This window comes from Vanacampus margaritifer, chromosome 10 (assembly GCF_051991255.1).
Source record: "Vanacampus margaritifer isolate UIUO_Vmar chromosome 10, RoL_Vmar_1.0, whole genome shotgun sequence".
NCBI lineage: Eukaryota > Metazoa > Chordata > Actinopteri > Syngnathiformes > Syngnathidae > Vanacampus > Vanacampus margaritifer.
Window position 1 is genome coordinate 11,831,715 of NC_135441.1, and position 25,401 is coordinate 11,857,115.

General features: G+C 39.9%; 1 protein-coding gene across 2 annotated transcripts; it reads right to left on the reverse strand.

Annotated features, from left to right (window-relative positions):
- Positions 1-579: 579 nt before the first annotated feature.
- Positions 580-25,367, reverse strand: arhgef37 (Rho guanine nucleotide exchange factor (GEF) 37). Of its 2 annotated transcripts, XM_077578734.1 has the most exons (16): positions 25,245-25,367; positions 20,241-20,428; positions 19,916-19,965; positions 18,309-18,684; positions 13,862-13,991; positions 12,278-12,425; positions 12,004-12,203; positions 11,789-11,919; positions 10,079-10,183; positions 9,881-9,994; positions 9,629-9,798; positions 9,076-9,223; positions 8,865-8,993; positions 8,582-8,777; positions 7,410-7,597; positions 580-2,157 (listed from the first exon to the last, which is right to left on the reverse strand). In XM_077578734.1, the coding sequence occupies exons 4-16, from the start codon at positions 18,669-18,671 to the stop codon at positions 1,942-1,944; spliced, it is 2,238 nt and encodes a 745-aa protein (XP_077434860.1). In that variant the 5' UTR covers positions 18,672-18,684; positions 19,916-19,965; positions 20,241-20,428; positions 25,245-25,367; the 3' UTR covers positions 580-1,941. The 2 variants fall into 2 exon arrangements, with proteins under 2 accessions (XP_077434860.1, XP_077434861.1); XM_077578735.1 differs by lacking the exons at positions 18,309-18,684; positions 19,916-19,965; positions 20,241-20,428; positions 25,245-25,367 and adding an exon at positions 16,514-16,621.
- Between the last annotated feature and the right edge of the window lie 34 nt (positions 25,368-25,401).

Sequence of the window (25,401 nt, forward strand, 5' to 3'; positions counted from 1 at the left end):
AGATAGTGTTTAAAGTTCTAATGTGACATAAGTTACTAGGCACTAGTTAGCATAGCATTTGCGTGGTAGTGCCCATGTAAACTAGCATTATGCTAACGGTTAAAAACAAAACCGTTTTTTGTAGGATTTGCAGCTAATTTTTGTAAATGATGCAAATCTATATTATTTTTCATCCAGTATTATTGCCAAAACAGCAGGCTTCCTGGTCTTTATTGGAGAAGCTGATAGCTATCTGTACAGCTAGCTCCTAAACACTAGTGAAGACAGAATATATACATTTCTTTTTGTATGCTTAGTTTGACAGTAAGCTTCAGCTGAGAGTGGCATTAAATAGCTCGAAGGCTCTTAATGAACAATTGTTGACTATTTGGCTAACTGTTGCTCGTATCTCAAGTTTGATCTCAGTTGCTCACACGTCGAAACAGAAAGTCATCCAAATGGAGACTTGAAAAACCCACAAGTTGGGTCACTCATATCTCAAGGCACTACTGTATTTACAATTTCAGTCCTACGGAATTAGAATTTAGTGCAGTATGCAATGATATAAAAAACAAACAAAAACAAAGTGCACAGAGAAGGCAAGTTTTTTCCCCCCTTCATTTCACCAACATTCCACTGCAGCAACTCTTCACAGTCATGTGACAGGCATTGAGTGAGACCAAAAAACAGCATCAGGTCCTTCAGTGTCCATGTAGTGACGCCGGCGTAGACGCAGTCCACCGACTCCAACAAACTCGCCGCTGAGGCTGCTTTAAGGGGAATGTTTTTTGGGCCTCTTCCCATTTTCTAAACTTCAGCAAGACCTTTCAAATCCGATACTTTTGTACAATTCGAGAGATATGGACATTTGTGCGTAAAAATGCACATTTTTAGCGCAAAACAAACATAAAATACAAGACTAATCCAGAGCAAAGTCAAAAAGTAAAGAACCAGTCAATAACAAAACAGTAAAAAAAAAAAAAAAAAGTGATGTATACCAATTAAAACCTTATACAACAATCAAAAACAAACATTGCAAGGACCATTGAAAAACCAAGTCCAGAATTGGCCTAAAACAGTGATCAAGTAAAAAGGTAAAACAGGTAACAACCTACCATAGTCAAAAATAGACCAAAACAAAGTTAAAAAGTAGTCACGAAAAAAGGAAAAACATATCCCAAAAGAAAGTGAAAAACCAAGTCAAGAACAGTCAAGAGCAGAGGTGGGCATTGAGGGCCGGAGTCCTGCAGGTTTTGCATGTTGCCCTTCTTCAACACAGCTGATATATGATCAGCTCATCAGCAAGCTCTGCATAAGCCTGATAACGATCCTGCTCCAACGCACCTGTTTCAATCAACAGGATTGTTATCAGGCTTAGTAGAGCTTGCTGATGAGCTTCAGCTGTGTTGGAGGAGAGAAATATCCAAAACCTGCGGGACTACCGGCCCCCGAGGACCGAGTTTGGACACCACTGCTCTAAAACCTGCAGGACTCCGGCCCTCGAGGACCTCTGGTCAAGAGCAAAGTCAAGAAGTAAAAAAAAAAAACGACTCAAGAAATATCCTTAATGAGTCAAAAACTAAGAAAAAATATGTTACAGCTTGACTTATTTGACTCTTTTTGGTCATTGTCAATTTTTTACCTAGTTTCGGACTTGCTCTTTCTACCGGTTTTGGCATGATTAACTTTATTTTTATTGATTTTTTTACCTGGATGTCTGTTTTTTAATTTTTTAACTTTTGACTGGCATTAACTTGGTTTTAGCCGTGTTTTCAATTGAAGATATTTCCATTTTATTTTATTTTTACTGTTTTTAACTTTTTACCTTAACTGGCTCTCTATTAGTCATAACCAGTGTTTTGTTTAGTGTGTGTAGCCAGTCTTTTACAAGCATGTACCGTATTTGGTTATGGTTGACGACGTCGGCTAACCTTTCACAGGGGAGCCGCCGCCACAAGTGTGTTAGCAGGATGGCTGGCGGGTGGCCAGCGTGCCCGCGACGGGCGCTACGGCGAGGTAGTTGGAGGGCACGTAGCCCCTCTGCCGGCCTCGCACCTCCACCAGGCTCCACTCGCGGCTGCCACGCTTGTCGTGAGGCTCTAGGACACGCACCGGCTCGCCCTGCGCCACAGAAACTTCGTGGTTCCCTCGCGCCGCGAAGCCATACGCCGCATACACCTGTAGACACATCAGGCAGACAAGTGCATTAGCAATGCTAATGTGCTAACACACTACCCATAGCTAAACACTAGTTAGCCTTGTGGGGTAATTACATCCCTCCCAGTTCTAAGCCTCAAAACTTTATTTATTCTTCTTTGACTGGTTATTCAGTTGTTTTTTGACAGTTCCTAACTTTTTTTTTTTTGACTGGTTCTGATGAGTTTTTTTTTGTTTTTTATGCTGTTTTTGACTGTTCCTCGAATTTATCTATTTTTTTTTTAAACTGTTCTTGACTTCTTTTTTTTTTTTTTACTGTTCATTAATTAATTGTTTAAGACTTTTTTTTTTTTTGGTTGGCTAGTTTTTTATATTTTGTTACCTTTTTTCTTCACTTTTTTACTGTTTGTCGCTTGTTTTGGACTGTTTTTGACTTACGTGTATTTAACTCTTTGACTGCCAGACGTTTTCAGAAACGGGATGTCGCCAGTGCCAGCCGATTTAAGCATTTTGACTGATCTTTCAAGGTCCACAGAAAATGTTGTGTTTGGACTATGGAAACACACATAGTACCAAATGAAAGATTGAACTCTCATCTTTCATCAGAAAAAAAAGTTTGTTTCTACCTTATTCCGTTCTTCAGTAATCAACAATAGAAAATGGTTAGTTTCACCGAAATGCTCTGTTTTGAAACAAAGCAGAGAAAAAGAGCTTTTTGTGAAACGATGTTATTTCATGCACTCTAGTGAATTCTACACTTCTTTTTGTCCATGAATGATGCCACAAACACCTAAATAGTGCTTTACTTCTGTAATACACCACCACCAACAATGAAAAAGTGTTTTTGGATTGCAAAATACGTTTATTTCCATTCAACAGTGTAACTATTTGACAAAACAATTTCGTAAACTATTTACAAATGTGTGCAACTGTGGTACTATTTACAATTATGTGGATGTTTCAAATACAGTTTTTCTTTTTGTAACACTGCCCTGCGTGCAAGTAGAGGGAGCAGGATTTGCACAACAGATACGTTTCACTTCGATTGTCCGTTTCGCGTGCAGACGTTACACTTTCTTGACGGCCTTTTTTTCCGGGGAATAGCAAGTAGCGGACTGTACCCACTCCTCCAATGAATATGCATTGGACTCGGGGTACTCTTCATCGTCCGATTGAACGTCCGCCTGTGCAGAAGTGCTCGGTTGTGCTCCGCGTTTTCCGGTATTAGCATCGCTAGCCGGTGAACCTTTATGACGTCGTCATAGCCGCCACGTCAACGCTTCCAACTTCGGCGTCAACCTCGGAGTTACCCTCATCATCATCGATGATGATCATCGTCGTCATCAATGTGCTCTTTAGCGTTGGTCGATGCCTTTCGTCTTTGAAAAAAATTCCCAAGTGTGAGCTGCTTGCAACCGCCATTGTTTGCTTCCTCAGCCATCTAGCTCCGCCTCACGTCTTCTACTGCCGCGTCAACGCTTCCAACCTCGGAGTCACCATCATCATCATCATCATCGATGTTGATCATCGTCGTCATCAATGTGCTCTTTAGCGTTGGTCGATGCTTTTCGTCTTTGAAAAAAAATGCTCGAGCGTGAGCTGCTTGCAAACCGGTCGCCATGTTCTCTTCTCTTCCCTTCCCCAGCCGTTGTCCCCTCTAGCTCTGCCTCACGTCTTCTACTGACGTCTACCCAATCTTGTCAAAAGAGAGTCATCGCTGCCCTCTAGGGGCCAAAAATAGTCATTAGGCTCACTAGACCTGCTTGAAACTTTTACCACAGCCGGGCAAGGCTTTACTCCACCCATTTCAAAAAAAAAAAATGGGTGGACGTCTTTTAACGTCTTTGGCGCTCCTCCGTAGGTTTTTGCAGAACGTCATTTAACGTTTTTGGCAGTAAAAGAGTTAAGAACAGCGACTCAATCAGAGCTAATCTTTATTTATATGTCACATATTAATGAGAAATTCTTACATCACCAACTAAAATAGCTTAAAAATGACATTGTGTTGTCTTGCAAACCTGACAAATGTTTATATATATATATATATATATATATATATATATATATATATATATATATATATATATATATATATATATATATATATATATATATATATATATAATAATAGTGGCATGGGACCTTTTGGCTTTTACTGGGTAATGTGTTAGCATTGTGTTTGCACATTGCCATATGAGCGTTCTCCAGACTGTTGGGAATGTGTCTGATGGCACCACATAGAGGTTAAACGCCCGCTGATCAAGCCTTCTTTGACGTGAGATTAACATTTCAGATCAATAGGGATCTTACTTTGAAAGGGGACATACAGAAATTCCCTGACTGCTTCATAGTCGCAACTTTGAACATGCACATGCACACACTCATTTACTTAAGAGCAGTGTGCTGATGACACGGTGCCCTTGCAGAGTTTTGTAGTCAGCTCGGTGTCACCTCACAGTGACCTTTATGTTTAGTTTTTTTTACTCGGCTCTCGTAAGCGATTTATGAGTGGTTCTTAAGTTGACTTTAATTGTTCTTGTGGTTTTGGACTTCTGCAACTGGGTTTTTTGACGGTTGACAAGTTTTATGACTGGTTTTTGTCATGTTTCGTCAGAGGATTTTGACTTATTGAGTCAGCCTTTGACTTAGTTTTTAATTGTTTTTGCTGAGGTTTTTGACTTAACAGTTTCCTTCAGTTTCCTTTACTTGTATTTTGTTAATTGATCGTGGATTGTTTTGCTATTTTTTTTATTTTTTTTTAATATTTTTTGTTTTCAGAACGTTTTTAAAACTTATTTTAAATGGTTCTTAACTTGTTTTTGACATGTTCTCGATGTTGATTTTTACATGTTTTGGGCTTTTAAAACTTTTTTTCTCTCTTTTTTTTTTTTTTTTTACTTGTCTTGACATGGTTTTTACAAAGTACATGTTTTTGGATTGCACGCTTACTTTTTTTCAGTAGTTCTGAACTGGTTATTGCCTTTTGTGGCACAGTGTTCTTTTTTTTTTTTTACTTGTTGGTTTTTGATGCGTTGGGATTTTGTTTTTACTTTATTTGTATGGTTTTTTTGTAACCGTTTGTCTGGTTTTGAACTTTTTAATGCGTTTTATTCTCTCCTTTTAATGGACTAGTTCTTTACATGGTTATGAGTTGTTTTTTAAGATTGTCCTGAATTGCCTTTTTAATTTTTTTTTTTACTTTTCTTGACATGCTACATTTGATTAGTTTTTTTAAATTTGTTTTTGGAATGGGTTTTGAATGTTTTTTTTTCCAAACTTGTTTTCTGAACTTTTAATACTAGTTACTCACTTGATTTTTGACTAGTATTCACTTAGGTTTGACTTTTAGTTTTTCTTCTGTTTAACAGTCTTTTTAACTGTTTTTGTCTTCTTTTAGCAGCTTCGTAACATGGATCTACTTTTCATACTTACTTACTTACTTTTGACACAAAAATGCACACACATACTTGATATTGATAAGCTAATGAGCGGTGTGCCAACGACCTGCTGCCCTTGCCGAATTCGGTCGCCATCTCTGTGTCATTACAAAGTTTTCATCTTACAGCAATAACATCATCAAGTAGCATGTAGCAGGTAATTAGCATTTTGCTGAGTGGCTGTCTGCAACCTTGTCAACACCCCCCAAAAACAGTGTTTTCTCCTTGACAGTGACACTGTTGTTGGGAAGGGTGGGGCTATAACAAAACATAACATTTGGGCATGACTCAATGGCCCCGTTGCTTGAAATGAACTCTTCATCATCATTATCACGATCACATGGCCTCGAATCGTGTGTATGTCTTTTATAGGAGGAGGCTCAGGGACGCCTGGAGGAGGTCACCTGAACCTTCAGTCATTTTGACAGGCGGTCAGGAAGTGCATCACGCACGCACGCGCACACAGCAACACATCTTATGAAATGGTGCTACACTTATTCTCACCCTCTCTAGTGTACACACTCACACAAACTATCACACACATTGACAAGCCTTGACATCGCACACTTGTCACAAAACACACAGGATGTATGTGTGGTCATCTGACAGATTGATGCACTTGCTGCAGCATACAGGGTCAGAACACATCACTTAAGCACGCACGCACACACACAAAGTTGTCACACCATTTAATTTAGGAATTAAACACTTGCTGGTGTTCTAATGATTTCAGACTCAACCATATAAACACTATTATACAATGTTGTTATATTATTGCCAACACTATACTATAATCAAATATCATTAATGCATTCATGCTGTGATGTATTGTAAATAGTTGGGGATGTGTATTGACTCACCTGCACGGAGACCGGCAACTAGCCAAATATTATGGGTATTATTTGGGGGGGGTTTATTTATATGAATGCTTTTCATAATAAGAACTATTGTTGACATGGTTCTTGGCTTTTTTTAAATTTATTTTTACTGGGTTCAGACGACTGGTTTCTTCCTTGTTCTTAAAGACACTGCAAAGTGAATTTAGAGGTTTGTTTCTAAACACATGATACATAATTACTATGAACTATGTATTACCCAATTGTGGAGCTACAGCGTTCTGCCATTTTTCACTATTCCAGACACTACTTACTTTGCACCCTATTTTTGATGATCCTTTTAACTACTGTACTCTATTCACACAGCGCTACTGCACACATTCAATAGTCTGACCGGCACCCTGTACACCTGCCAGCAAGTATTACCATAGACAACAGCACATATACATAGGGTCAGGGCTTTGAGTGCTGAATGTGGTAAAGTCAAGCATTGAAGATACCTCACTCATTTGCTGCTCAACAAAACAGAGAATAATTGGTACATAAAAAAAAAAATGTACCATGTACCATGTGAAGTTTAAATAAATAAATGTTAAAAAATGTCTTCTGTTTTAATTCTTCTTAGTAAGTCACAGTGTCCCATCACAAACCAGTGGGCTCGTCTTGTTGTCCTTGGGAGTAACTAGTACCCACTGGCACAATTTTTTATTTTCAGGACAATGAAGCAAAAATGCATCTGTGCTTGCTTTCATCTTGCTCCCTCCCTCCTCCTCTGTGTCTAACTGCTCACCCCTCACTTAACTCCACCATGAATGAACATCATCTTTACAGATGTCACGTCTGCAGGGAAGGGGAGAAATTAGGAGCTTTTTTGGAGGTGTGGCCATTTATTTATGCAAGCCGATGGTACATCCAGCTGGTCAAGTATTGCATATCAGTGTAAACAGCAGTAAATGACATAATTTGTACAATATAGGCGTGTGAGGTTGAGTGTAGTCACCTGGAAGCATGGTTGGCTGAACGCCACCCCGGCCGCTGTTGTGGTGGTGTGTGGTAGCCCTGCCGTGTATGAGTGTCTTCTGGTGACGGTGACGTCCTGCGGGAGGCTCAGATGAGGCGAGGGGGGTGGCTCCTGCTCCGCCTGGTGATAGCGGATCAACCTGGAGGCCGGCGCGTAGCCTCGTGGGCCTGCGGGTCACAAACACAACCACACTAGTCAGTTCATTAGTCACAGCTTGATACAACATTGGTGTTGGGTTCTGGTTTTGCTACTGTTGACTGCCTTTGGAGGGGTTTGAGCAAGGTTTTCATGTTTTTGACTTTTTCTTCACTTGTTTGGATTGGCTCTCAATGTGGTTCTTGACTAGGTTGTTTTTTTTCTTTTTACTGTTTACTGTTTCTACTCTGTTCATATGTAACTGTTTTATGACTGTTTTTGACTGGTGTTTTGTTCACGTATTTCTTGTCTTGGCTTTTGATTTGGGTCCTTTACTTGGGATTTTGACTTCTTTTTTTTTTTTGGCCGGTTCGTCACTTTTTTTTTTTTTAAACAATTTTTATTATAACAATGTTTTTAAACTTGTGTTTTGGACTTGTTCTCCATGTGCTTTAATGATTATGACTATTGAATGACTTATTTTCTTAAATTGGTTTTGGCTTTGTTCTTGAAATAGTTTTTAAAATTTCTCTTTTTTCCAATTGTTGTTTTAGATGTAATTCGTGATTATTAAAATAATAATAATTCTTGGTTAATTTATTTTAACTTTTTTTAGATACAGTTGATGAAATGGTTCTTGTCTTATCAATGTGGCTCCAGAGGTGTTCCTCCTAGTTTTTTCACAAAGGCAATCCTGTAAGGTGTTACTAATAGTTTGCTGCTCCGAAGTGCAACTTCCTTTTATTTTTGGTAACATGCTATCAAATACAATGTTTCCTGGCATGAAGACAATGTCCATGCTCCAATTTGAATAATTGCAAAAGGATGACCATCACTACCCACAAGATGGAGCTAGTACGCTGCATTAGTGTGCGGCACTCAAGTGAATATTGTTTATCATATTCCACCTCCTTAACAACTCCTACACAAATAACATAGTATAAATGGAATGCTGTAAACATTAGCTGTGAGTATGATCATATGGTGTACTGTCCAGTCGGCATCCAGCCCCTCACCTCCGGCATCCACGAGCCACCTGCGTTGGTCTCCGCGAGTGTCTGCCTGGCTGATGACGGCTACGAGCTCTCCCTTGGCGAGGTTGAGGTCCAGGTCTCGACTCCCCACCACAGCGCTCACCACCTGGTAGATCTTGTCGGAGCTGTGCTTGATAGTCAGCAGCTGGAGCCGCTGATGTGAGGACGAGTTCAGGGGCTGACCAAACCAAATGGGTAAAGAGAAATGTCATGACTGAGTCTTGTTTGTTGGTAAAAAAAAAGATATGCAAAGGTAGACACAGACCTGAGAAGTGGGCCGCAATAGCGTCTCCTCCACACTTTGAGCCAAAGTATCCAACCTCCTTGCCTCTTCGAGCACTGCCGTCTCAGCCCACTCCCAAAATACACGAGTGTCTAAAGAGCTGTGAGCAAGCTGCGAGGAGATGAAAGGCATGCTGGGAACTGGTCTAAAATGGCCATAAACGGCAATGACTCGTATTTGGGGTTGGGTATACCTGTTGGGCGAAGCTCTGGAAGAGCTGCTCCAAGTCGGAAGCAAGGTCTCTGTGTAGGCAGCTGAACGTCCCCAGCATGCTCCAGATCATCTGCAGCGCTAAACTGTTAAACTTGGGAAGCTCGTTAAGCAGCAATGTGTTCATCGTCCTGCATGAAGAACATCAGAAAACTTTTTTACTTAGCAACATGAAATTTGGCAGGAATGCTTATCATGAGTGGACCCACAAAAATCTATGAATGAAATGAACTAGGAAGTCTGAAGCACACGGTTTCATTTTAGTGTGTCCTTTAAAGACAAAATTGTTCTTGCCACCTTCCACGAGCAACACCATCAACTTATGTATCATGAGAAGAACTAAAACTAAAAATAAAAGGACAAAAAGTCTCAAAAGCCAAGCAAAAAACACAGTCGGCTAATTTGACCATTTCCACAGGTCCGATTGCTATGAAATTCAAACCTTGTATACTAGACAGACGGCTAATGCTAAATCGTGAATTATTGGAACATGGCAGAAAAAGACGTAAAGTGCACAGAGCTTTGCCAGTCCTCACCTATACGTGTTGGCAATGGCCTGCTCCTCATAACTCAGGGCAGTCTTGGCCTCGATCACTTCATAGTCAAGCAGCTTATGCAACCTCTTACGGATCAGGTTCCTTGGGCCCGCCAAGAGGTCACGGAGCGCACACAGAGGCTTGTGGATCAATGTCCTCATCCTCTTTTCCTGCGAGGCAAACAGTGACAACATCAATCATCAATAATAATATTCTTACAATAGTTTTAGTGTGCGCTGGCGAATGACTCACAAATTCAGGTAGGATCCACTGTCTGAGTCCTGTGGTGATCTCCTTATAGCAAATGGGTGCCTTCTCACCGTCCATGTCCAGGTCAAACTCCTCCGTCTTGCAGTTCAAGAAAGTCTGACGACCAAAAAAGAAGATAGCAAAGATGGCTGATACGCTAGCAAGTCAACATGTTATGTTGGTCCAGCAAGGTGAAGCTACCCGGAGGTGATGGAGGTAGAGTTCCACGTTGTCCAGTAGCTGCAAGATGCCATCCTCGAGGACATTAAAGAAGCTTTCTAGTGTGTCAAACTCCTCATCCACTAGCTGCAACAAAACATATATGAGACACTACATACTTGGCAATTTCAAATTTAAAAAATATGTTGTACATATTCTTTAGCTAGATACATAAAGTTTTTTATTTTTATATATATATTTTTTTAAATAACTTTGTATGGAGTGACTTTCATTATTTGGGTACAACGAAAACCAATGTGAATCGAAAAATCACTTTTGATTTAACCAAACCGAATTGTTAATTTTAAAATATATCATCCTTGAATCATATCCCACACCACTTACTGAGATACACATTCGTCTTTTCTGAGAGAGACACAATTGATGTTTCTTTGAATATAATTAACTTCAATAGTTTGGGTTTTGGAGAGTTTTTAGATGTTCTTACATTAAGTAATTATAAACATGACAAAAGCTACAGCCGTCCCATATCATATATATATATATATATATATATATATATATATATATATATATATATATATATATATATATATATATATATACAGTATATATTAGATTTCTGAATAGAAATGATGATAAGAAACAACCCACTCCTAGATTTTCTTGTTTAACACATTTGTTTCATTTAAAATAATGCCAATAAAAGCATCTGAATTAGTATAATTTATACAAAATAATGCAATAGAAAAAGTAAATATTTTCCATATTTTTAAGTTAAAGGGGAAGTCAATCTTAAACATTTCCTGACAATAATATGTTATATGTGACCTCACTAGTCTAAAAATGACATTCTGATTAATATTGCATTTGTGGAATAAGAGTTATGACGCAAAATCCAGCCATTTGTATCCATCTCAGCTTCCATAAACAGGTGAGCTGTGATTGGTTGTTGCCTGAGCAACATTCATGTCCAGTTCAGTTGAAAGCCAGTGGCAAAATGGCCGCCCCCTGAGATGGATAAAAACAACTGTATTTTACTGCTTAACTCATATTTCACTAACATAATATTAACCAGAATACTATGTTTAGACCACTGGGGCTGCATAGAACATATTATTGTCAAAAACAATTGGGGGGTTGACTTCCCCTTTAACACATTCACTCCCAGTCATTTTCACTAAAACAATCCCCTTCACTCCCGGCTGTTTTACTGGATTTTGACTGATTTTGCAAGGGCCACAGAATATTGTGTTCTATTGCTATAAAAAAATAAAATAAATTAAAGCTACCATTAAAGTCTCTTCTTTCATCAGGAAAAAAAAGTATATTTCTATCTGTTTCCGTTTTGCAGCAATTAGCATCAGAATATAGCTAAGTAATATCATTATTCACAAATCTATTTAGAATTCTGAGTAATTTAGTTTTTTTTCCAACATGGTCTTGGTTCATTTCCTATACTCTGCTGCCACCTGCTGGCTGTTTGTGTAATAACTACCATTTCTTCAACCATATGTTGCCTTCTGTATGCTCTAGCATAAAAATAAAAAAAACACATTAAAAACGTATAAATATGTCATTGGGACACTTCAAAATAGAACGCATTTACACGTTTTTGGGAGCAAATGAGTTAAGTATGAAGATAGGTAGGATTTTATGAAGGACAAAGTAGTAATATCTTCCTCTAAGAGTGCGCGTTTGGTGTGCGAGTGAGACTTTTGTGTGTGATACCTTGGTAACCATGCCGGTCTCATGTTTGATAAACCGTCCAATCCTGGCCGTTTTCTTAGCAATGCTGCGTGAGTTCAAACGGTTGATCTTGTCCATAATGCTCAACGTCTCGCTCTTCTTGTACTTGTCGGCTGTGAGGATGCAAGGCACAAAGAGCTCAAACTCATCCTGTTGGCTGATCTTGGATGTGCTGAGAGATTTGAGGCGCTCCTCACCAACTTCCCGGAAGCGCTTATACTCGTTGATGCGACAGTTTATGGCGATGGAGGTGTGTGCTGTCTTTTCCAGCAGCGTGTACGCCGGGTGCCCTGCGCCTATGTGCTTCTGGATTGTCTGCAGGAGGAGAGGGTAGCGGGCAATACGCTGCACGGGCATCACCAGGAAGAAACTCAGCGAGCTGGCATTCACTTCAGGGCTGTGGAATCAAACATTTGAGGTCAGGGAGTCAGCAACTTTTGGCCTGTGAATGTTTAAAAAAAAAAAACCTACGCTGATGTCTTGATGACTTCGACAATCTGGTCCCACAGCGCCTCCTTCTGTTTGTAGGAGTTCTCCACCACGGTAACGCAATTGTAGTTAGTCAGGTACTCCTTGTAGGCCGCCTCGATATCGGAGGACAGGCTGAGGAAAGCGTCACCTGTTAGAAAGTCCGACACGGGGAATATAATGTGAGTTTGAAGACCACGGATTGTTACGGTTGGAAATAACTTTTGAACAGATTGTCGTACATGGATTATTTAATTCATTTGTAGCGCTGAACTGTCCAACAATATTACCCTCGTCCCTGTGACTTCAGGAAATGTCTGAGCCAGGAATTCTTTGGCAATTCATGGCTACAGTAATTTCTGGACTATAAGGCGCACTTGACTATAAGCCGTGCTAGCTAAATTTGGGAAATACTCGAGTTTGTTACACATATAAGCTACACCCGTAAACCGCAGGTGTTTTAATGTTCCCGCGACTTTCCTTTCCATATTGAGGGAAACAATTGTCTCGCTCTCATTCTGTCTCCCCTACTGTATTTGGGCTCACATGGTTTGTTTTGCTCTACCTGACGCTCTTGCGCTTCCTTTATAGTGCGCCCCCTTGTGATCTGATGGATAAGCTGCACCTTTGTATTAGTCGCAGGGTCGAATGCAAGTGAAAAAAAAAGTAGCAACTTGTAGTCCAGAAATTACTGTAGTTACGAATTGCCAGAGTCCGTATTTTGTCTGTTTTGTTGGCCCACCTGTTCATTCTGGTTAGAATGTGAACTTAATGTTGAACAAGATCAATTCAATTTCTAACCCATTTTTTGTAGGGTGGAGTTTCCAAAAGACCCTACTTGCAGAAGTGGCAAATGTTGCCATTTATGTGGTCCATGAATCATAACAAACGGTCTTGAAGGTGACAACTTGAGACTTACTTGCGACTTCTGGAGTGTTTTATTAAAATTATATCACAATTATCGATCAAATATTTTTGCTTGTTTTAAACCTGCTTGATCTATGTGAGACTATGATTTTATTAACCAGCCAGAGCAATCAGTGTTACGGGGTAATGAGCTAGCGCTGATTCATTTCCGTAGCAAAATACAGACTATCCATAACAGTTGGCAGCTCTGAATAATTACTTTTTGCTGTCTCTGTGGTCTAAGGTTTGGTATGGTTGGAAATAAATTTTGAACAGAAAGTAATACAAAGACAGATTTAACTTCTACTCCCAGATTTTAGTGGTGAGCGAATGATAACATTTGTGTAGTTCACGATAACAGGAAGTGTCCTTGGATGTTTTTAGTGGTGGTTACAGTTGAAAATAATGTAGGGCTTAAATATCTATTGCCATATTTCCAGTGTTGATCTTTTCAACAGTTACACTTGTGTCCTTATTTAACATTCGGAAGTGTCCAAACCAGGAACTGAGCTGTTTCGACAAAACGTCACAGGAATTGTCCTGAGCTGGGATGGTGTCTGTTTCAATTTCAAGGGAAATCCTCCCTGCTCCCGAGTCCCAAAAGCAGCGTCTTTGCTGGCAGGAAGTGTCAACTTAAAAGGGCGGAGGAAATGGGGGGGAGGTTGTGGAGTTCCCACTTACACAGCACCTCCAGGAAGAGTGGCTCTTCGGGTTGGAGCTGCTTCTGATCCAGCAGACTGAGGAGTCGACTGGACACGTCCATTACACCCTCCACGTAAAGGAACATGCTGTCCAGGTTGGCCAACGGAGGCTGTGAACAACGCATAAACACACAAACACTCACAGTGAGAAAAGAAAAGGCCACTCACTCGGTGTGGTTCAATAAATCGTCCCCCCATCACCAGTTATCAGTAACCATTTTAGGGATTTCAACCATTCAAATGAAGAAAATGGCCTCAGTTAGGGATTTAACAAAATCAAAACCTCACCAAATTAGGCACACACTTATATACAGGTGACAAAAGTTTTGGGGGGGGGCGGTTCTTGGGATTTTGTTATTACTACGCTAGTGATTACTGGATACTTATTATTACGCTAGTGATTATTGGATACTATACTGTTAAATGCTTTTGTTTTTTTCTCTTTTTTGGGTGTGGGTATTTTATTTCCTTTTATATGGTATTGTCGGTTGTGGTGCTCCATTTTATTTATTACATTTTTTAAGCCAATGGCCAAGTATGTTCTGTTCTTGTGTCTGAAATTTTACATAATAATAATAATATATATTTTTTAAGTTTAAAAACAAAACTGTTACATAAACAACCTCATCAAAACCTTTGTAAAATGAAATTATTATTATTTTTTAAAATAGCCCATGTCACATTTTGGACAGAGTTCAACCATTAGTAATACAGTTTAATTGAGTATCAGTAGCAATGTGACAGTATTTTCACATAAGTAACATACTAGCACCCACCAGGAAGACGTCCATTTTGATCTGAAGCTGCCATTTTGGGGGTATTTTAGCCCTTTGAAGGTTCATACATAAACAAACTACTCCTGGAGAGTAGAGATGGCTGGTCTTTTAGCTACGTAGATAATACACTGGGTATATAACACAATGTCTCTCACTCGGCATTGGCAATTGTTTGTCATACTGTACATTGTATATGCACATGGTACACAGGTTTCAATAATAAACTCTTTTCTATGACACTGAAATGCCATAAGGAAACAATGTGGACCATAGCTGTTGAGGAGGTCTGATGAGACAACAGTAGGCAAACTTACCAGTGAGACACTGAACAATCTGCACTGTGCACTGAAAACAAGGCTGCTACTTGAGCATTTAACAATGCTGCACAATGGCAACATTGTGGAAAGGAGGTCATTCTTCACCATTCACAATGTTTACGACATTTCCATCCTCACGCCTTCTTATTTGACGAGGACAGCTATATCCCTCTTTGGGTTTATTCCCTGCATGTTATTTCTGTGTGAGCAGCGCCACATTTCCTCATTTTGATCTTCTTCAATCTCACACAGTCGACTACGTCTCCATCACGCGTTATCCTTTCCAGAAAGTCCGATTCCATTACGCTTCATGGCGCCTTTCATTGGCTCCAGCGTGATTAACGATCACACAGGCGACAAAAATCAGCCAAGCGGCTGATGTGTTGAACGTAAATCAGCAACAGTGAATTCAATTCAATTCAATTAAATCTACTCGTCAAGATGTCTGTTATCTTCTTCTACTCTTTTGTTACTTTTTCTGCTATTACAATTTTTTTTTTAACTTCTAATCCCAAAGTTATTATATAATTCCTTTTTTCTGTTTTCTTTCAGGTATCATTGGGACAGATGGCTATCAGCATCTGATAGCTTAGATTTTGCAGTTCTTGTAAGCATATCATTCTCATGCCTCACCAACTGACATTGAAGCAGCACTGCACAATTGTCACCTGGCAAGAAGTTTTTCCCGCCCTTGACTGCAATAAAGTACCAGTTTGATGGCAGACATCGCATAGCTCTATTGTGTGGTATAATTCATCTTATCTGTTCTTGATAAACCACGCAGCACAAGGCCTACTATTATCACCAGTGTTGAAAACAACGCCAAGGAAAGTTTATCTGGCGGTCTGCACTACAACTCAGCATCAACAAAAGTTTGATTCAGCAGATGCTTTAGAAAGTGATAATGCTCTACCCACACTGACTTGAAGTTGTTCAAAGGCTATAGGCATAAGACTATGATGCTTATCAAAACAGGGTTAGGCTGGGTACACACATCAAGCGAATCCGGCTGCTTTTGCCCCGATTTTGCCCCCTCCTGACCAAGGATGTCAAACGCCTGAAAATCTTATGTTTTATAAGATTATCCTTTTGTCTGACTGAGATGTGTGAAGAGTGGATTTGTCCCGATAGGGTCCAAAACGAGACGGAGCCGACAAACTTAAAAGATGAACGTTTTCGTCACTATTTACGATGCCACAGACTGTGACGTGACGGAATGAGGCCAAAAAGGAAGCGGCAAAAAATAAAACCTAAAATTAATGTCCTCCCTGATGTTCATCCATCCATTTTTAATCCTCCCTCACTGGTTGTGGGTGTGCTGGAGGCTATCACGGCAGTCTTCGGGCAGTACGTGCCTGTTTTGTGGAAAACACTGCTTCACTTTTATATTTTTATGCAGGATCGTGAGTGATCGGCGGCAACAATGAATACAGAGAGACTGATATACTGTGCTAGAATAATTGTGTCCTTTATTCCCCGTAAACAGCAATCAACACACTTCAACGCTAAACAGTATTATATAATCTCATCAGCGCTTACCTTGACACTGGACCGGAGAGCCGACGGTCCGGGTAAAACGAGCTGCTTAACGACAGGGCGAACATACGCTTCCCTTAGCTGACTCTACCCAAACCGCGTACCGCTCCGTCTTTTATTCTTTAACAAGTAGGTATGAGCGTGAGAAACTGGGCTTGCCAAGCCCTCTCCCAGGCACCCCCCCTTTGAGTCGTGTCTTGCTTCGAAAACATGTTTTTTGAAATAGGGAGGACTGCAGGTGTCCTGCCTCGAAAACATGTTTTTGAAACAGGGAGGACTGCAGTATAAACAAGGCATTCAACTTAAGAGTTTCCAGGCTCGATTCCACCCTTGTGCTTTACAACAGTTCAGATATAAGAGGTTACATGAGGACATATCAAACCATGGTTATTTTCCATTCAGTGCCCTACCCAAAGTCGTTTTTTGGTATAAACTTGGGTTCCCAAGAAAGCAGGAAGTATTTTTCCAAACCAAGTATTTCCTTGCCGACATACCGATACCGTTTTTGGCCCCCCGATACAGATTCCAATACCAAGTTTGTACCGATACCTAGTTTGTTGTTTTTTCTCAACATGGAAAAGCTGCCCTGCCATTGGTTCGGAGCATTCAAGGGCCAATAGGATATCTTGGCTCGGCAGGAACAAGTGAATTTGCAGTCCCCTGGTCGTTATCATTAGTATAGCGAGCATTCAAGATAAAAGAGCCGTTGAAAGTTACCATCGGAAATTTACACACACACATCAGTGAATGTCGTGCATGAGCAAGACACAAGATGCTGCATCCAAAGTCCTAAATTAGCGTTGGAAATAATGGCATCGGCATGTTACTTGTTAGTATTCACCAATGCCGATACCATTGTTTTAAGGTTATCAGAGCACCCCAGAGGCCCATACCCAATACGGCCAAAACTGTTAAAGGACATATTTTTAAAAATCTTTATGAATGGGTCTACCAAAAACAAAAAATATTTTAAGATTTAAAACATCCTTGTATGTGTACCTGGGCTTAGGCTTTCTGACAAGGGTTTCAAGACAAGGTCAGGGTTTCAAACAAGAGTTTCAAATTAGGGTTTAAAGACTGGTTTAGAGTTTCAAGCCGGGTTAGAGTCAGGTGATTCAAGCAAATTTCAAATTAGGGTGTAAAGATAGCATTAGGGTTTGAATTTAGGCTCTTGATGTTATTAGATTGTATACCTAATGTAGAGGCCAGTGTGTATGAAGAAGTTATTACGTAAACAGAGGAACTTTGTGTGCTTTGCGATCTCCTGTGTATTTGATATGCATTTTTTTTTAGTGCTGTCAAAGTTAAAGCGTTAACTAATTAATTAATCACGAAAAATTATCACATTAATCATGCATTAATGCAGATTAATTTTGGCTGCAGATGATCCTTTAGCTGATAGGGGATAGTTGCGTTAAAGGTAGCGCAGGTTGTGTTTGAGCTAAAAACATGCATTAAAGTAAAGCATTTGATAAATGTTTGCGTATGACAACCAGAATATTTGTTCATGTCAAACTATTGGAGTCATTTTAAATTATGCAAGTAATTAACTGATTGGAAAAAGAGTAGGATGAGTGTGCTCAATGGATACATTTTTTTGAAGACGTCCTCATAACATTAAATGTCGAGAAAATTAACAAATAACAGGTGCTATTTAAATTGCTTAATAAACCTTTTCAATGAAGCGATTAATCACAATTCTAAAATGTTGATCAATCTGATTAAAAAAGTTGATGCGTTTGACAGCTCAAATTTATATTTATATGCATTGTTCTACGCATGTATTGTTATGCTGTACCTGTAATTTTTGCAGGTTGCTCCTGATGGTCACCGTGCTGACCTGCAGCATTCTCAGGTAATTCCTTTCAGACTCCACCAGCTCCCGGATGGACATCAACTGCCTCTGTGCCGCCCTCTCCTTCGCCACCCTCTCCTCCTCCGCCATCTTTTCCAACTCTTCCGCTGAGGGAACAGCTACACTCTTCTCTTCTTCATCATCTTTAAAGGCATCATCTTCTAGATCATGCTCCTCCTGGAGCTTCTCTTGTTCCGGCGGTGGATCATTCATGGAGAGATTCTCCGTGGCGTCCACAGAAGACAGAGCGGGATTAAAAATAGTGCGGGGGAAGGGCACAGGTCGAGGCATGCTGGGCACCTCCATGATGGAGATCACTCTAAATGAATACAGTAGAAGAAATGTTTCATTTACAATAGTGTAGGATACAAAGTTTGTTAAGAGCAGATTAATTAATGACAAAAAATGTGTGTAGTGTGGTGTAGCTTTGAGGAGCACAACAAAGCCACAGGTGACGAGACTGTTATTATTATTGAGCACACAATGGAAAGCAGCAATCTCTAAAGTTTTATCATACAAGTGTCAAGCCAGAACGATCCGGAGCTCAGCTCGGCTCACCAGGAGGTCGAGGGAGACGCTGACAAAAAGCATCCGCTGTGACAACAGCATTGCGATGGCTGCAAAACAACAACTCTGATGACTCTAATATAAAGTGGGATACATTGTAAGACCTCTCAGGAAATTACAAACTCATGTAAAACATTTAAAGCATCCGTTAGCTCAACTGAGGTTGTGTGTTCGATCCCAGGCCATTGTGACCGCGTCGAAAGCATGCTTGAGCAAAATACTAAACCCCCAGTTGCTCCTGATTCTGTGTCATCAGTGTTTGTGCCACTCTAGATCTGATGATCAGAAGGTGAATGGGTAGTCAAAATGTAAAGTGCTTTAAGGGCCTTGTAAGGTGGAAAAGCGCTATGTAAGTTGACGGTTTACATTTTGTTTTGCCACTGAAGAAAGGCTGTTATTGGCATTACCAGCCTAACCCTGACTATAACCCTCAGAGCAAGGTTATCAGGCGGTAGGATAGACTTGCTGGTCACAGCAAAAATAGCCACCAGGTTAAGGTTTCAAATACATTTTAGTGTTTCAAATTAGGGATTCAAGGCTGGGTTGCAGTTTGAGATTTTCAAGACAACGTGAGGGTTTATAAGCCTTCATTAAGGTTTCAAAGCAATTCAAGAAACTTAATTCTGCTGGTTATGTTCAATCTCTAGTTGATCCCAAAACGCGTGTTTTTCCACACCGGACTCATCGTTAGCATTTTTTTTTTAACACTTGTATTACTATTTTAACGTAAATAAAATCAATGTCTCTCCAGTCACTAATGAAGCATTGACAGCAACAGTTTTACACTGGAACAAATTATCTCTATAAAAACATTGTATATTTCCTTCAAGCATGCCGTCTTATTTTAACCATTTGGCATTCCAGTGTGGCTCCATGTGAGCGTGGACGAGTCCATAAAAAAATACACCGAAAGTAAAATGAGCCAGCTGGTTACAATGCAAAAGTACATCCTCATGCTCAAAATACAAAACAACAATACAAACCTTGTGAAGAAGACTTTTCAGTGTATCTGTGAGGATCCTCGATGTTCTTGCTGCATGGAAACACAAACAGGCACAAGCTGGTAGAAGTTTCCCCACTGACTCACGCACACACTGCACGGCCTCATGTGGCACAAGTGTGTGAGTGCTGATTCACTAAAGTGTGTGTGTGTTGTGGGGGGGGATGGGAGTGGAAAGGAGGGTGGGCCGGCTGTTTGGTAGAGGAAAACAGGAGGGGTGGCACACACACATACACGCACACACATCCATGCACAATAAGCTGATTGACTGCAGCAGCCAAGCAGCAGGGAGAGGAAGTGACACTCACGCTGATGCAAAGCCGATTGGTCGACAGCTCCTCACAGGGCGGGCGAGGACCAATCAGAATGTCGCCCGTCCCACCCCTCCCCACCGGAGGGGCGTCAAAGGCCTAATAAGATGTCACTGAAGTGGTCCCCTGGCGGGAGACAAAAGCGTGGCGGGACGTCCCATATGCTGTCAATTGGTCATGTTGTTCTGCCGAGAGACAATTTTGATAAGATTTATAACAGCAGCAACAAAGTTGTTGATTCTATTGTGCAAGGTAGCATTTATCATAAATAACTGCCAAGAGGTGAGATAGTATTAACTATATCACATTTTACATTGTTACTGAGCATCCCATGGAATGTTGTTGTTTTTTTTCCATCACTGTGTTTACTTCTATTGTGCATCATAGCTGCCTGTTATCATGACAAAGTTGCAAGCGGAACGATCATACAAATCAACAATCGTGCAATGTGAAAACAAGTTTTCTAGTGTACAAAGTGATGATTATTGTGAATAAATGGCAAGAGGAACGTTCACATTAGTGACTCACATTGCATGACTGAGTGTACCAGAAACAGGTTGTTGTTTTTTAAAATTCAGTAATGTATGTGTGCTAGGTGGCTGTTATGAATATCTAATGAGAGGGATGATTGTGCATATGCATTTTTAATTTGACCCTTTACGGATGTAATGATTCCCATACGTCACGAAATGAACCTCACGAGTGTATAAAAACTAACCATATCGTAAAAAGAAATTTAAAAAGCGGTTCATATTGGGAAAAAAAAAAACAATACTGTGTTTTTGTACATAACATCAGTGACAAAGAAATGTAATGTTTTTGACGGAGATGTTGAAAAATATTTGCTGGTGTGACTGAAAACCGCCGCAACGACCAAAACCTTCCTAAAATCAAACTGCACTAATAAACTAACCACCAGAGGGTGTTAGAACTATCCATCCATTTTCTTAACCGCTTTTCCTCACAAGGGTCGCGGGGGGTGCTGGAGCCTATCCCAGCTGGCTTCGGGCAGTAGGCGGGGTACACCCTGAACTGGTTGCCAGCCAATCGCAGGGCACACAGAAACGAACAACCATACTCACAATCACACCTATGGACAATTTGGAGTGTTTAATTAACCTGTGAAGGATTATAATAAGTTTTGTAATCTTTTGCGTGTTCAAATAAATCAAAGATGAGATTCTTGTGAAGAGGGTCCTTGCAAGGTTGATTTATTACAGGGATCGCTGGTCACACAATTGCATATCACCCAAGCAGTGTCATCCAAGAATGTGTGTCCCTCCCCCCAGGAGACACAGCCCTTTTATTACAATCAGGGTTTCTACAGAAAAACGCCTCTCTCCTCCCATCAAATACGAAAATCAGATTACATTCTCACAGTATGCTAGGTTGTTGATCTTTCACATTTAGACAAAACAGAATCTCAGTATGCTAGATTGAACTTGAATTTTCACAAACAGGACAAAACAGGGAATTTAGACAAAACAAGATAACAGATAGGTTAAGGTCGAGTTATATTGAGTTTGACATTATTACACCTGTGTAGATGTGCATCTACACATCTATAACTAAATTCAAAATGGTTAAAATTTAAAATAAAGAATTAAAAATGTTAACACCTGCCATGCATGTCTTTGGAATGTGGGAGGAAACCGGAGTACCCGGAGAAAACCCACGCAAGCACGGGGAGAACATACAAACTCCACCCAGGAAGGCCGAAGCCCGGACTTGATCTCACGTCCTCTGCACTGGGAGGCGGACGTGCTAACCAGCCAGCCACCGTGCCGTGTTAGAACTACACAAATGCAATACAACCTCACCTTTTCTTAACAGATGTGCTGCTTTTAATATTGTGGCATGTTGCCGACGACTTCATGGCACTTTTAATGTCGCGATATCAGGATATTCCCGTTATCATTACATCGCTAATTCACTGGTGCCTTGAGATAAAAGTGACTCGGACTTTAGGAGTCTTTTAAGATATGAGCCATTGCATAGTTGAGCTCAGCGGGAAAAGATGATCTGAGATACAGTATGAATGCTTCTGAGTTAGAATCAACAAACCAAATTAAACTTGTATCCCAAAGCACCATTGCACATCTAGTACTGTAATTATACTTCTTTCCAGTGTGCAAGGTGGTGGTTATATTGAATAAATTAGAAAAGACAAAAGTGATTACATAATCAGATGACGTGTGCAAGTAGTTTTTTTTTTTTTTAGTCTTTGGTCAATTTCTAAAATTTAGGTTTATTTTTAATGTGTAAGATGGTGGTTATGGTGGCATAGTGGCAAAATGTGTCTTGGCATGACGTTCATTGACGAAGGAGACAAAACAGAGTGCTGCTCCCAAGCCCAGGGCCAAGCTAACAAAAGTTTATGCATTTATTTTTTGTAATTTCTTCCCGGTAACATCACAATGACGAATTAACTGGACAAATGAGCTTTGAAGGAACAGTAGCTCGCTTGGAACAAGGAACTAAACATAGTACCCTGCCCACTGCCAAGAATAGTACATGGTCTATAATGCTACAAATAGTACCTAGAAGTCGCGTAATGCTGTATTGACGGGAAAGGGTCATGAATATTGTGTCATGCCATAATCAGCTTGAGACAAGGAAGGAATTCATCGCTGTGGAGAGCTGGAAATGCTGCATGACGACATTCCTGAAGGTAACAATTGATCCATGCTGACGTTAGCTCAGTTAAAGGCTAAACACGCCCTTAAGACAAAAACATCAACATGACCAACAACATATTATCGTACAGCTTTGCTTCCTTTTCCTTTACATTTTGGTTTGTGTTTATTTAGACTGCCCAAAGTATAATTTTTAAAACCTAAATGTCCTTTTGTAACTTTATGAAAATAAAATGTTAAAATTACATAAAAAAAGGTTTTGGGCCCGGGGGGCGGGAGGTCGTTGGGGTGTTGGGGATTGGGGTGCCTAGAGTGTCTGCCGTGCCCTGTTTTGCTACGTTGGGCTTGGGGCGCGGGCCGTGTCGGGGTGGTGGGCGCTCCGGGCTACTGGGTTTGCTCTCCGGCCGGGGACCCCCTGGGGGGTTGCGCTTGCCCTGTCTGGAACCGGGGGTCGACGGCTCACCTCTTTGGTGGAGGTTCTCATGCATGCCAGATCCCCCACACTCTAGCATCTACCGAAATTCAAACAGAAATTGCTTCTCCCTCTGGCCGCTGAATCAGTGGAGGCTGGTGTTTGTGGATCTCACTCTGCTTCATCTATCCTTCCTTCCTTTCCTCAGTCTTTGCTTTGGTCTCTTGAGGTATCCCTAATTTGTTGGAATTTAGATGTTTCTGGGGTTGGTGAAAGATTCTGGTTTGTAACTGCGGGTAGTATGTGGTGTCTGGTCGGTGCTGGGTTTCACTTTGTTTCATCTTTCTTTTCTTTGATCCTTCCTCTGGTCACCTGACAACTTCACGATTCTAGCGGGATTCTAAAGTATTCGGTTCAGGTGAAGGGTATGGGATTTTTAACAGGTTTCAGGTGAATTATCGAGCACAAACTCACACGCACACAAATCTGATCCATTATTATTATTATTATTATTATTATTACTATGCAGTACAAGCAAAATCAAAGGCAGCAAAGAAGTAAACATATTTGTGCCACATGCATCTCCTGTGCAATTAGTCAACTTTAAGGATTGTGACCGGAGTCACATCCACCAAGTCGCAGATTGGCAAACATGGCAGGAATCGCTTTTCTCGAAATAACACTTGGTTGTACTACGATTTTATTCTCCTAAGATCCTGTTTATATTCTGGTAAATTACTGCCATTTTCTATTTACAATTTACAATTTTATTCTGATAAATTCATACATTTTTGGTTGTGCTATGATTTTCATCTTGTAAGATTCCAACTTTGTTTTCTTATTATCATGGTGACTTTTTTCCCTGAGCAGTATATAAAACAACAACAATTTATTTATTTATTTTATTTATTTGCTTTCATATTATGTTGTTCTGTTGTGTTATGTTGTATAAAAGGTTATCAACTTCTCAGGACATAACTTTTTCCTGAACAAAATAGATAAAAAAAAGTTTAATTTTGAATTGATTGCACTACAATAATTTTATTGTAATATGAACGTTGTTCTTGTAAAATTATGATTTTTTTCACATAGCATTATGTATGAACAATATTATGTATACTTTACCGGTACTTTTATGACGTTATTTTTTCCAAAACCAATACATATGTATAATAATGTATGACTTATGTTAGGTAACAATTCTATTGTTTTCTAGAGAGAGAGAAAAAAAATCTAACTTTTTTCTGAGAAAACTGTCAACCATATTTATGTAAAATCACAACCTATTTCCTCATATCACTTTTTTTGCATTGCGACTTTTTCCATGCAAATATAATGAATTATTTCTCATAGCTAGCATTCTCCATTGTTTCCACTAAACATTACCATGTTATTATGATAAGATTATGATCATTTTCTCTAAATAATACAAGTGTCTTAACGTTTGAAGTTAAGAACGCAGATGTTAAAATAGCTTAAGGGCTCTATTCTCAATCGTTTTTAACAGCAGTCCCGTCTACAAAAGAAAATTTAAGCAAACCACATTCCGGAATACGTACTACAAACTCAGCTGTAGGGTTATTTTAATCGTGAAGTCACATTACTGTGACTTTATGTCATTAGAATCCTGTGAGAGTTGCTCTTGTAATGATGAACAACAAAATAACAAGGAACAGGTGCATATGACTCAATAAAATATTAAGATGTATTGAGTTGACAACTACTGACATTTTTTGCTCTGTAACAGTGGAAACACCTCTTTAAAAGAAAAAGAAAAAGAAAAAAAGACAAAACAAAATCGAGATTTTCTTCAGGTAGTTTCCATACGTTTGAATTGTTACGAGTTGATTGGAAATGTTTTCATGCCAGTGCCGTTAGCCGCTAAATGAAGCCGTTTGTTTGAAAATTGTGCAAAAATTGAGTTTCTTTCAAAGAACAGATGATTTGAATTACCTTGTCTCGGTCCCTTTCTACAACGTACAAACTCCTCCTTGTTGTTACTCTGGAGTCGCGTGCACCTCATCAGTTTAACACACGGTAAGCTTGTCAATCTCGCGAGACTGCTTCACAAACGTGATGATCGTCTGATCACTAAAAAGTAGTTATTTGA